Raw genomic sequence first — 13,986 nt, forward strand, 5'->3', positions numbered from 1 at the left:
GGGCAGGGGTTTGAGGTGAGAGGGGGGGCCAGGACGTTGAGGTGAGAGGGGGGGCCAGGACGTTGAGGTGAGAGGGGGGGTCAGGACGTTGAGGTGAGAGGGGGGGTCAGGACGTTGAGGTGAGAGGGGGGGTCAGGACGTTGAGGTGAGAGGGGGGGCCAGGACGTTGAGGTGAGAGGGGGGGTCAGGACGTTGAGGTGAGAGGGGGGGTCAGGACGTTGAGGTGAGAGGGGGGGCCAGGACGTTGAGGTGAGAGGGGGGGTCAGGACGTTGAGGTGAGAGGAGGGGTCAGGAGTTGCTTGTTTTCATGCTTGTTTAAGATAAAGGAGACACTTTGTCTGATCGATTGATGGTTATTAATCTTCTATCGCATGTTGTTTTTCCCACAATTAAGATCATGCCACTGCTTCCTGAAGGTCAGTGGCTATTCAGGTATAAATATAGATCTCACGGAGTGTGTGGAGACCCAACTCCTTGCAAACATGATCTGCCTTGCCTGGGCTGCTCTGCTTGTTACAACCGGTGAGTGCGTGAGGTAACCACGTTTACCTTCCATCTTAGTTGTGGAAGTTCGTCGTCAGTGTTTCTTGAAGTCATTGTGGGTCAAAGGCTACCCTTGTCGACCCCACTGACCATTGGAGCCACTTAAAAACAGGGGAACCTCCAGTTCCCCAATTTCAAGCAAAAGTCCAAGAGCTAAAAGCAAAGGAATGTAAACGGTGAAAAGGAAGAGGAAGCATCTTTGCGATCTATAAAATTGGGAAACACTTTCAAGATTTGTTTGTAAATCTGAAACTCCACTGAAAATAGAAGGAAAGATGTCATGAAGCTGGAAGGTGTTGAGAAGATTTAGGAGGATGTTGTCGCTGGAATTTAGCAGATTGAGGGGGGATCTTATAGAAACTTACAACATTCTTAAGGGGTTGGAGAGGCTAGATGCAGGAAGATTGTTCCCGATGTTGGGGAAGTCCAGAACAAGGGGTCACAGTTTAAGGATAAGGGGGGAAGTCTTTTAGGACCGAGATGAGAACGTTTTTCTTCACACAGAGAGTGGTGAGTCTGTGGAATTCTCTGCCACAGAAGGTAGTTGAGGCCAGTTCATTGTCTATATTTAAGAGGGAGTTGGATGTGGCCCTTGTGGCTAAAGGGATCAGGGGGTATGGAGAGAAGGCAGGTACAGGCTACTGAGTTGGATGATCAGCCATGATCATATTGAATGGCGGTGCAGGCTCGAAGGGCCGAATGGCCTACTCCTGCACCTATTTTCTATGTTTCTATGTTTCTATGTCAGGACTGGAGGGACGGAGCTGTAGTCAGAGGTTGGACAGTTTAGGAACTTGTTCCCTGTAATGCACAGGGCAAGGGGTGATCTATGAGAGGTGGATAAGGTCATCAGGGGAATTGATGCAGTGAATGCACAGTATTTTACCCAGCGATGGGCGATCCTGAACCAGAGGACATCGGTTTAAGGTGAGAGGGGAAAGATTGACTACCATCCTGAGGGTGGTAGGTGTATGGAATGAGCTATCAGAGCAGGTCGCTGAGACACGTACAATAACAACATTTAAAAAACACTTGGACACATCCATGGATAGGAATGGTTATAGGAAATGGAACTGGCTTGGATGGAGCATCTTGGTCAGCATGGACAGGTTGGGCTGAAGGGCCTGTTTCCATGCTGGACGACTCTAATAGAACGGTTGATTAGTTTACGAAAGTTATGAAAGGTTTGATTCCCTCGTAACCTCTCTGAACTATGGAAGGTACAGTGGTTAGCTTATTCTAGGTTTTCTTCTAAATCAAAGATTGACACAGAGTGCTGGAGTAACTCAGCGGGTCAGGCAGCATCTGTGGAGAACATGGATAGGTGACGTTTCACAGAGTGCTGGAGTAACTCAGCGGATCAGGCAGCATCTGTGGAGAACATGGATAGGTGACGTTTCACAGAGTGCTGGAGTAACTCAGCGGGTCAGGCAGCATCTCTGGACTTAAAGGATAGTTGCCGTTTTGGATCAAAACCCTTCTTCAGACTTCCGAAGAAAGGTCTCGATCTGCAACGTCACCTGTTTCTTTTCCTCCACAGACGCTGCCTGTCCCGCTGAGTTACTCCAGCACTTTGTGTTTATCTTCGGTGTAAACCAGCATCTGCAGTTCCTGCCCACCCATGTTGTCAGCTTATTGCAGGTTTTGTTCTAATTCAGCCATGTTACCGTGGGGATCGGACGCTGGGCCCGGGCATCTCTCAGGCAGGGGTGGGTTTGGGTGGAGGGTCAGGGCCATGTTGCAAGGACTAGGCCCTGAGGCTGACAAAGTGCCATCTTTTGCAGTGTACGGTTGTGGTACCCCCACGTACCAACCCATCCTGTCCAAGGTGGTCGGTGGTGCAGATGCCAGACCCAACAGTTGGCCATGGCAGGTAGGTCAGCACGCAAACCAAACCACGTCTGTCTTTGAAGTCTCTGGTTGTTCAAAGTGTTTGAACCGTTGAGTTTTAGCACCTCATTTGCTGCAAGCCCCACGCTTGTGGACAACCTGGTGCAGATTGATAGGCACGGTGGTGCAGCGGGTAGAGCTGCTGCCTCACAGCGTCAGAGACCCGGGTTCCATCCTGACTACGGGTGCCGTCTGTATGGTTTGTACGTTCTCCCCGTGACCTGCGTGGGTTTTCTCCGGGTGCTCTAGTTTCCTCTCACACTGCAAAGACAGACAGGTATACAGGTTAATTGGCTTTGATAACATTGTACGTTGTCCCCAGTGTGTGTGTAGCACAGTGTTAGTGTGTGGGGATCGCTGGTCGGCACAGACTCGGTGTTTCTGCGCTGTATCTCTAAACTAAACTGTAAATTAAAATCAGGAAGGACCCAGGTTATGAGCTGCTGATCCCGGCCTAGTCTCACCATGGTGCAACGCTGGTCGGGAATAACGAGGCAGAGATTCTGTTCCTGGTGTGTACACGCGTGTGAACAATCGAGCTGTACGTTTACTAATCCTTTTCTTTCGTGTGTCAACTACAACAATTAAAAGTGGCAATTGGTGCTTCAGAATATCGTAGTTGAGGCTTTGCTGCCAATGTTGCCAGTTCTGTAGAGCTGCCCACGGTGGACCACGAGGACATAAAGCAGCCCCCCCCCCTCCCAACCCCCCCACCCCCCACCCCACGTGTACTAATGATGGACAAAGATCAAGTTCACTCTGAGCAGCGGCCACAGGCAGAGCTTGCAGTACAGACCGGGGCAGTTCTCCAGGGAGGTTAGACTAGGGGGGGCTCTCTTTAGAAAACCATGGGGACAGACACACAATGCTGGAGTAACTCAGCGGGACAGGCAGCATCTCTGGAGAGAAGGAATGGGTGACGTTTCGGGTCGAGACCCTTCTTCAGACTGGTTAGGGTAAGGGAAACGAGAGATATAGACGAAGATGTGGAGAGATAAAGAACAATGAATTGTCTATTGTCTATTGTTTATTGTCTATTGAATGAAATATCTGCAAAAAAGTAATGATGATAAAGGAAACAGGCCTTTGTTAGTTGTTTGTTGGGTGAAAGCGAGAAGCTAGAGAGACTTGGGGGGGGGGGGGAGAGGAGGGGGTGTAGAGAGAGAGGGAATGCCAGGGCTACCTGAAGTGGGAGATGTTCATGTACATGTAGATGTTTTTTCTTATTGAATATTTTTTGAAGACGGACATTCGAATTTCTTGCAGATCTCCCTCCAGATTTCTCGAGAAGGTCGTTGGGGTCACACTTGTGGGGGGTCCCTGATTGACCCCAGATGGGTCATGACTGCAGCACACTGCATTAAGTAAGTTCCGCACGGAATCTGCCCGTTAGCTTCCAAGATCAGCGATGGTGGGCTGCTCCTTACTCCATCTATCTGCTGCACTCATCCTGCAGTTAGTTGAAGACAGACACAGAGTGCTGGAGTAACTCAGCGGGTCAGGCAGCATCTGTGGAGAACATGGATAGGTGACGTTTCACAGAGTGCTGGAGTAACTCAGTGGGTCAGGCAGCATCTGTGGAGAACATGGATAGGTGACGTTTCACAGAGTGCTGGAGTAACTCAGCGGGTCAGGCAGCATCTGTGGAGAACATGGATAGGTGACGTTTCACAGAGTGCTGGAGTAACTCAGCGGGTCAGGCAGCACCTCTGGAGAGAAGGAATGGGTGACGTTTCGGGTCGAGACCCTTCTTCAGACTGCCTGTCCCGCTGAGTTACTCCAGCATTTTGTGTCTATCTTCAATTTAAACCAGCATCTGCAGTTCTTTTCTACACATTCAGTTTTCAATAGCACATTTTGGGACATCTGAGATCATACGTTGTGCTCACACTTGATTCTTGATTCTTGTCAGGGGTTACGGGGAGAAGGCGGGAGAGAGAGGTTCGGAGGGAGAGATAGATCAGCCAGGATTGAGTGGCAGAGTAGACTTGTTGGCCTTTATTCACAAAATGCTGGAGTAACTCAGCAGGTCAGGCAGCATCTCGGGAGAGAAGGAATGGGTGACGTTTCGGGTCGAGACCCTTCTTCACAGTGATGTCAGGGGGGCAGGACAAAGGAAGGATATAGGTGGAGACAGGAAGATAGAGGGAGATCTGGGAAGGAGGAGGGGACGGGAGGGACAGAGGAACTATCTAAAGTTGGAGAAGTCGATGTTCATACCACTGGGCTGCAAACTGCCCAGGCGAAATATGAGGTGCTGTTCCTCCAATTTCCGGTGGGCCTCACTATGGCACTGGAGGAGGCCCATGACAGAAAGGTCAGACTGGGAATGGGAGGGGGAGTTGAAGTGCTCAGCCACCGGGAGATCAGTTTGGTCAATGCGGACCGAGCGCAGGTGTTGAGCGAAGCGATCGCCGACTTGATGGCCCGAATGATTCTGAAGCGTTTCTCCGTTAGTTACAATTTCTTTTCTTCTCGCAGCAACAAGTACACCTACAGAGTGGGCCTCGGCAAACAGACCCTCTCCGACGATGAAGCCGGTTCAGTCTACGCTGCCGTAGAGAAGCTCATCCCTCACGAGAAGTTCAGCATGATCTTTGCTGTCAACGGGTCAGTGGGTGAATGTGACCGGCCGGGGAACGCCAGCTGTCTGCTCCAGCAATGAGACGCTGAAGGGGAACCTAGATAAATACAAGGTGGTCGGGGCAAGTAGACGAGGTGGGAGAAGGTTCATACAGAGATAAACGCTGGCCTGGACATCTTGGGCCAATTGGCCTGTTCCACTGGTTTAAATATTCTGTGGCATCGAGTTACAAAATAATCACAGCAAACAGATGCATATAGATTTATTCACAAAATGCTGGAGTAACTCAGCAGGTCAGACAGCATCTCGGGAGAGAAGGAATGGGTGACGTTTCGGGTCGAGATCCTTCTTCAGACTGATGTCGGGGGTGGGACAAAGGAAGGATATAGGTGGAGACTGGGACAAAGGAAGGGCGGCACGGTAGCGCAGCGGTATCATATCATATCATATATATACAGCCGGAAACAGGCCTTTTCGGCCCACCAAGTCCGTGCCGCCCAGTGATCCCCGTACATTAACACTATCCTACACCCACTAGGGACAATTTTTACATTTACCCAGCCAATTAACCTACATACCTGTACGTCTTTGGAGTGTGGGAGGAAACCGAAGATCTCGGAGAAAACCCACGCAGGTCACGGGGAGAACGTACAAACTCCTTACAGTGCAGCACCCGTAGTCAGGATCGAACCTGAGTCTCCGACGCTGCATTCGCTGTAAAGCAGCAACTCTACCGCTGCGCTACCGTGCCGCCCGGTAGAGTTGCTGCTTTACAGCGAATGCAGCATAGAGTTGCTGCCTCACAGCGCCACAGACCCAGGTTCAATACTATGGGCAGGTACTGACTGTACGGAGTTTGCACGTTCTCCCTGTTACTGCGTGGGTTTTCTCCGGGCGCTCCGGTTTCCTACCACTCTCCAAAGACGTTCAGGTTTGTAGGTTAATTGGCTTTGGTAAAAATTATAAAATGTGTCCCTAGTGTGTAGGATAGTGTTAGTGTGTGTGGGATAATGTTAGTGTGTGTGGGATAGTGTTAGTGTGTGTGGGATAGTGCTAGTGTGTGTGGGATAGTGTTAGTGTGTGTGGGATAGTGTTAGTGTGTGTGGGATAGTGCTAGTGTGTGTGGGATAGTGTTAGTGTGTGTAGGATAGTGTTGGTGTGTGTGGGATGGTGCCAGTGTGTGTGGGATAGTGTTAGTGTGTGTGGGATAGTGTTAGTGTGTGGGGGATAGTGTTAGTGTGTGTAGGATAGTGTTGGTGTGTGTGGGATGGTGCCAGTGTGTGTGGGATGGTGCCAGTGTGTGGGTGATTGCTGCTCGGCATGGGCTCGGCGTGGGCTCGGCGTGGGCTCGGCGTGGGCTCGGTGGGCCTGTGTGCTCGGTGGGCGCGTGGGCTCGGCGTGGGCTCGGCGTGGGCTCGGCGTGGGCTCGGCGTGGGCTCGGCGTGGGCTCGGTGTGGGCTCGGCGTGGGCTCGGTGGGCCTGTGTGCTCGGTGGGCGCGTGGGCTCGGTGTGGGCTCGGCGTGGGCTCGGCGTGGGCTCGGCGTGGGCTCGGCGTGGGCTCGGCGTGGGCTCGGCGTGGGCTCGGCGTGGGCTCGGTGGGCCTGTGTGCTCGGTGGGGGCTCGGCGTGCCTGTTTCTGTGCTGCAGCTGTCAAATAAAACCATATTCAGGGAGGTAAATGTCAGCACTGAAATATTTGTCTTTCTTCTGCTAGTTATGATATTGCGTTGGTCAAACTTGCTGAACCGGTGGTGCTGACGGACAAAGTGGGCGTGGGCTGTATCCCGGCCCCCGGTACCATCTTACCCAACCACTACAGTTGCTACATCACTGGCTGGGGACTGCTGAAGGGTGAGTCAATAGACAATAGACAATAGGTGCAGGAGGAGGCCATTCAGCCCTTAGAGCCAGCACTGCCTTTCAATGTGATCATGGCTGATCATTCTCAATCAGTACCCCGTTCCTGCCTTCTCCCCATACCCCCTGACTCCGCTATCCTTAAGAGCTCTATCTAGCTCTCTCTTGAATGCATTCTGAGAATTGGTCTCCACTGCCTTCTGAGCCAGTGAATTGCACAGATTCACAACTCTCTGACTGAAAAAGTTTTTCCTCATCTCCGTTCTAAATGGCCTACCCCTTATTCTTAAACTGTGGCCCCATGAGACACATGAGAAGCGGAGACGTGCGTACACAATGAATAACAATAAGGCAGTCACAAAATGCTGGAGTAACTCAGCGGGTCAGGTAACATCTCTGGAGAAAAGGAATGGGTGACTCTTTGGGTCGAGACCTGAATCATCACCCATTCCTTCTCCCCAGAGATGCTGCCTGACCTGCTGAGTTACTCCAGCACTTTGTGTCTACGTTTGATTTAAACCAGCATCTGCAGTTTTCTTTCCTGAACAATTATAAGGCAGTGTTTCTCAACACAAGTATCCAAACTAAGCTCCATGATCCAAATGCATCGACATGTCTGCCTATTGTAGGTTTGTTAGAGTCAGAAGTTCACAAGTCATAGGAGCAGAATTAGGCCATTCGGCCCATCAAGTCTACTCTGCCATTCAATCATGGATGATCTATCTTCCACTCTCAGAATGAGAATAACCTTTATTGTCAAAAAAACAAGTCTTTTGAATGAAATTCCATTACCCACAGTCCAACAATAAGATCAATAAAAATAAGCAATAACTCACACAATCACAAACCAACACAAAACAAAAAGAAACATCCATCACAGTGAGTCCCCTCCTCACTGTGATGGAAGGCCCTCAACACTATTCTCCTGCCTTCTCCCTGTAACAATTTATGTCTGCAATTATATAATGGTTATAACTATTGCACAGCCTTTTATGGAGTTTCACCTGAGCAAGTGTGACAATTTACAGTCACAGATGCCCCTCGGCTTCCCATCGGGTTCCGTTCCGTGAAACCCATTGGAATCTGAAAGTATCGTAAGTCGACACGCATTGTGATTGATACACGCGATCATGTGTCGGGATCACGGGTTACATTTGTGGGTCGCTGTCGTTTGCACCGTCTCAAAGTGGAACTATCGCAAGACGAGGCATCGTAAGCTGGGGACCACCTGTACACCAAGTCAAGCCAAGCCAAGTCAATTTTAATTGTAGAGCACATTTAAAAACAACCCACGTTGACCAAAGTGCTGTACATCAGTGTAGGGATAAAGAAGAACATACCATGGCATACAGACCTAACAACACAGACATAAACAGTATATAAACACCAAGCCAATCAACCTACAAACCTGCACGTCCTTGGAGTGTGGGAGGAAACCGGAGCACCCGGAGAAAACCCACATGGTCCCGGGGAGAACGTACGAACTCCGTACAGACAGCACCCGTAGTCAGGATGGAACCTGGATCTCTGGGGCTGTGAGGCAGCAGCTCTACCCGCTGCGCCACCGTGCCCGACGCAATGGGTAGAGCGAGGGGGGAGCGAGGGGGAGTGGGGGGGAGCAAGGGGGGAGCGGGGGGAGTGAGAAGGAGCGGGGGGGAGCGAGGGGGAGCGAGGGGGAGTGGGGGGTTGTGGGAGGAGCGAGGGGGTGTTGACTGGTGGTGTTGTCTTGTAGCCGGTGGCTCGGTGTCCAACGTGCTCCAGCAGGCGATGCTGCCCGTGGTGGACTACGCCACCTGCTCACAGCCCAGCTGGTGGTGGATGATGGTCAAGGAGTCCATGGTTTGTGCCGGTGGTGACGGTGTTGTCTCCGGATGCAACGTGAGTTCACAAGCGAGACCCCCCCCCCGTCTGCAGGGGGCCCGATCTCCCCGCTCCCCCCCCGCTCCCCCACATCCCCTGGCCCCCGCTGCAGTGGCTGCCCGGTGTCTGTGCTCCCCACCCCAGGCTGGGAGTCTCTCCCTGGGACTGGGGGTCCCTGGGGCTGGGGGTCCCTGGGGCTGGGAGTAACATAGAAGCATAGACAACAGGTGCAGGAGGAGGCCATTCAGCCCTTCAAGCCAGCATCGCCATTCAATGTGATCATGGCTGATCATCTACAATCTGTACCTGTTCCTGCCCTCTCCACGTATCCCTTGATTCCGTTGAAATGTCTGTGTACCACGTGTACATGGAGTGTGTGAGTCTGTGTACCACGTGTACATGGAGTGTGTGAGTCTGTGTACCACGTGTACATGGAGTGTGTGAGTCTGTGTACGTGTACATGGCGTGTGTGTCTGTGTACCACGTGTACATGGAGTGTGTGAGTCTGTGTACCACGTGTACATGGAGTGTGTGAGTCTGTGTACCACGTGTACATGGCGTGTGTGAGTCTGTGTACCACGTGTACATGGAGTGTGTGAGTCTGTGTTCCACGTGTACATGGAGTGTGTGAGTCTGTGTACCACGTGTACATGGCGTGTGTGAGTCTGTGTACCACGTGTACATGGAGTGTGTGAGTCTGTGTACCACGTGTACATGGAGTGTGTGAGGTTGCAGCCCCTGGTCCAATATCTAAAGGGGCTGCTCCTTGCCTTCTGGCTGCACTTCACACCCACCGCCCTCATCTCTGGCCACCCTGTGCGTGGGGGAGAGGGTGGTGGGGGTGCGAGGATGTCCTAGTTGGGTTGGGTTGCTCCTGGGCCTGGCCAAGCTGGCCATCCATGAGTCATGGCGCCAGGTGGAAGAGGGCTCTGCCCGAGCCGGCCGCCCGCCCCTTTTCCGGGGTTACGTCCGTCCGCGTCCGGGTGGGGTTAGAGAGGGACCACGCGCTGTCCACGGGCACCCTGGGGGTCTCTGGGACCCCTGGGCACCGTGAGGGGAGGGGGGGGTGCATCCTGGATAAGGATGGGGAAATAGTGATGTAAGAACATTAGTTTGACTTGTACTCTGGTGGTGGGTCTTGTTTAGAATTATTTCTTATTGCACATATTATTGTAAATAATTGTCTGGATTATTTTTGGTTAAAACGACCAGGGAGACTCGGGGGGGCCTCTGAACTGCCCCAACACTGACGGCCAGTGGGAGGTCCATGGTGTGGTCAGCTTTGGGTCATCCCGCTGCAGCCACCAGAACAAACCAACCGTCTTCACACGTGTGTCGGCCTACAACGACTGGATCACTGAGGTACCCTCGCACCGAGACAACCCCTCACTAAAGTGCTGGCCGTGGTTGGACCCTCACTAAAGGCCGTGGTTGTACCCCTCACTAAAGTACTGGCTAGAGTTGGACCCCTCACTAAAGCTGGCTGTGGTTGGACCCCTCACTAAAGTGCTGGCCGTGGTTGGACCCTCACTAAAGTGCTTCTAGAGTTGGACCCCTCACTAAAGGCCGTGGTTGGACCCCTCACTAAAGCTGGCTGTGGTTGGACCCTCACTAAAGGCCGTGGTTGGACCCCTCACTAAAGTGCTGGCTGTGGTTGGACCCCTCACTAAAGCTGGCTGTGGTTGGACCCCTCACTAAAGTACTGGCTAGAGTTGGACCCCTCACTAAAGGCCATGGTTGGACCCCTCACTAAAGTGCTGGCTGTGGTTGGACCCCTCACTAAAGGCCGTGGTTGGTCCCTCACTAAAGTGCTTCTAGAGTTGGACCCTCACTAAAGGCCGTGGTTGGACCCCTCACTAAAGCTGGCTGTGGTTGGATCCTCACAAAAGTACTGGCTAGAGTTGGACCCCTCACTAAAGTGCTTCTAGAGTTGGACCCTCACTAAATCTGGCTGGTGTTGGAGTTTAGTTTATTGTCACGTACGCGGGTACAGTGAACAGCTGAAGATGGACACAAGGTGCTGGAGTAACTCAGCGGGACAGGCAGCGTCTCTGGAGAGAAGGAATGGGTGACGTTTCAGGTCGAGACCCTACTTCAGACCAGAAAGGTCACCCATTCCTTCTCTCCAGAGACGCTGCCTGTCCCGCTGAGTTACTCCAGCATTTTGTGTCTATCTTCTGGTTAAACCAGCATCTGCTGTTCTTTCCTTCAGTGAAAAGCTTTCGTTGTGTGCTCACCAGTCAGTGGAAAGGCAATACGATCATAATTGAGCCGTCCACAGTTACAGATACACTATGAAGGAAACATAGAAAATAGGTGCAGGAGTAGGCCATTCGGCCCTTCGAGCCTGCACCGCCATTCAATATGATCATGGCTGATCATCCAACTCAATAGCCTGTACCTGCCTTCTCTCCATACCCCCTGATCCCTTTAGCCACAAGGGCCACATCTAACTCCCTCTTAAATATAGCCAATGAACTGGCCTCAACTACCTTCTGTGGCAGAGAATTCCACAGATTCACCACTCTCTGTGTGAAAAAAAACGTTCTCATCTCGGTCCTAAAAGACTTCCCCCTTATCCTTAAACTGTGACCCCTTGTTCTGGACTTCCCCAACATCGGGAACAATCTTCCTGCATCTAGCCCGTCCAACCCCTTAAGAATTTTGTAAGTTTCTATAAGATCCCCCCTCAATCTTCTAAATTCCAGCGAGTATAAGGAAATAAAGTGAATAATGTTCAGTGCAAGGTAAAGCCAGCAAAGTCGGATCAAAGATAGTCCGAGAGTCTCCAATGAGGTAGATAGTAGTTCAGGACCCGGGTGAGAGGATGGTTCAGTTGCCTGATAACAGCTGGGAAGAAACTGCCCCTGAATGTGGAGGTGTGCGTTTCACACTTCTGTACGTCTTGCCTATTAGATGGGGGGAAGATGGAGTGGCCGGGGTGAGACTGGTCCTTGATCTTTTGCAGTACCCTTGCTCTCATCCTTGTGTCATCTCCAGTTGTTTAACCCTGCTGCCAAAGTCTCCATTTTCAAGTTCCTTCCCTCATGGTCACCCCCTGACCGCCCCCTCCCCAGGCCCCTGTGTCTGCACCTTCCGTCCACTCCATAGTGTGTGTAGAGGCAACGTTCTGGGTCAGAGTGAGTGAGGCCCAGTGCAGATTGGATAGCTTACACCCCAGCGGTATGAATATTGACTTCTCTAACTTCAAGTAACCTTTGCTTTCCCTCTCTCTCCATCCCTCCCCCTTCCTAGTCCTCTGACCAGTCTGACTATTCCCTTCACTACATTTTATCTCTGTATGGTTCATGGTCACCTTCTCCCAGCCAACAACGATCTATTCTATATTTTCCTTCATTTCCATCTCCTTTGATGTCTTGTTTTCACACCTTACACTTCCTTATCTGTGTGTCTCTCTCTCCCCCGACTCTCAGTCTGAAGAAGTGTCCCCACCTGAAACGTCACCCATTCCCTCTCGCCAGAGATGCAGCCTGACCCGCTGAGTTACTCCAGCATTTTGTGTCTACCTTCGATTTAAACCAGCGTCTGCAGTTCTTTCCTACATACCCGGTTTAGTTTAGTTTAGTTTAGAGACACTGCGCAGAAACTGGCCCTTCGGCCCATCGAGTCCACACCGACCAGCGATCCCCACACACACTAACACTATCCGACACACGCTAGCGACAATTTACATTGATAAATCTATTATAACAGTAATTCTTTTACTTTGCAGAAAATGATGAACAACTGAGGTGTTCCACACCAAATTTCAAAAGATTCCACCGCCTGAAAATCAGGATAAAAAATAAATGTGTTTTTAAAAATGTGTACAGCTGTGTGATGTGTTCATTTGCCAGTGGTGTCCTTGTGTATCCTTGGGTCCATCGCACTGATACACATGAGCTCCACAGAATCATGTGAATGCAAAGACCCTTATTCCAGGAACTTTGTGCCGTGTTTAGAAACATAGAAAGTAGGTGCAGGAGTAGGCCATTCGGCCCTTCGAGCCTGCACCGCCATTCAATATGATCATGGCTGATCATCCAACTCAGTATCCTGTACCTGCCTTCTCTCCATACCCCCTGATCCCTTTAGCCACAAGGGCCACATCTAACTCCCTCTTAAATATAGCCAATGAACTGGCCTCAACTACCTTCTGTGGCAGAGAATTCCACAGACTCACCACTCTGTGTGAAAAAAAACTTTCTCATCTCGGTCCTAAAAGACTTCCCCCTTATCCTTAAACTGTGACCCCTTGTTCTGGACTTCCCCAACATCGGGAACAATCTTCCTGCATCTAGCCTCTCCAACCCCTTAAGAATTTTGTAAGTTTCTATAAGATCCCCCCCAATCTGCTAAATTCCAGCGAGTACAAGCCGAGTCTATCCAGTCTTTCTATCCAGTTTGTAACACGAATGAGCTACAACAGCCAAGTCAATGGCTATTTTTGAGGTGTAGAAAGTAACTGCAGATGCTGGTTTACACTGAAGATAGACCCAGTTGCTGGAGTAACTCAATGGGACGGGCAGCATCTCTGGAGAGGAGGAATAGGTGACCTTTCAGATTGAGGTGACCCAAAACGTCACCCATTCCTTCTCTCCAGAGATGTCGCCTGTGGCAAAGTGGATATCTTTAAGGCAGAGATAGATAGACAATAGACAATAGGTGCAGGAGGAGGCCATTCAGCCCTTTGAGCCAGCACCGCCATTCACCGTGATCATGGCTGATCATTCTCAATCAGTACCCCGTTCCTGCCTGATTAGTGCGGGTGTCAGGGGTTATGGGGAGAAGACAGGAGAATGGGGTTAGGAGAGAGATAGATCAGCCATGATTGAATGGCAGAGAAGACTGGATGGGCCGAATGGCCTAATTCTGTCCCTATCACTTATGAATAGTGCGATGAACATGATACCGAACTGGTAAAAGTCTGGAAATAAAAATATCTCAAAACCCAAAAAGTCACTGATGTTCTGCAATACCACCACCACCACCAGGTCCAGCTCTGCCCCCAGTGGCGTGTCCGTCCTTGATCGCTGATCCCCATCGACTGCCGGCCCGACCCCCCTCGATGTCCGTGGCCGTAGCTTGCTGACCCACAGCTCCATTGACCCAGAGTCCAGGCCGCGGGCCACACCGCCCAGCTTCCACAGCTCGCTAAATGCCGACCACTTTAGCCCTCCATCTCATTGCCTTCTGCTCCTTGTCCCTCCGGTCTCCTCTACTCCCTGGTAACCCCACCTGACCCCACATTGC

At 51.2% G+C, this 13,986-nt stretch overlaps 1 protein-coding gene across 1 annotated transcript; it reads left to right on the top strand.

Moving 5' to 3' along the window:
- Positions 1–356: 356 nt before the first annotated feature.
- LOC144608099 (chymotrypsin-like elastase family member 2A) lies at positions 357–12,484 on the top strand (the record flags this gene model as incomplete). Its single annotated transcript, XM_078425426.1, has 8 exons — positions 357–522; positions 2,328–2,416; positions 3,700–3,797; positions 4,915–5,043; positions 6,731–6,867; positions 8,606–8,751; positions 9,946–10,095; positions 12,467–12,484. Coding segments are annotated over 8 exons (933 nt in total), but the record flags the coding sequence as incomplete, so codon positions are not given.
- Between the last annotated feature and the right edge of the window lie 1,502 nt (positions 12,485–13,986).

This window comes from Rhinoraja longicauda, chromosome 30 (genome assembly GCF_053455715.1).
Source record: "Rhinoraja longicauda isolate Sanriku21f chromosome 30, sRhiLon1.1, whole genome shotgun sequence".
In the NCBI taxonomy this organism is placed as follows: domain Eukaryota; kingdom Metazoa; phylum Chordata; class Chondrichthyes; order Rajiformes; family Arhynchobatidae; genus Rhinoraja; species Rhinoraja longicauda.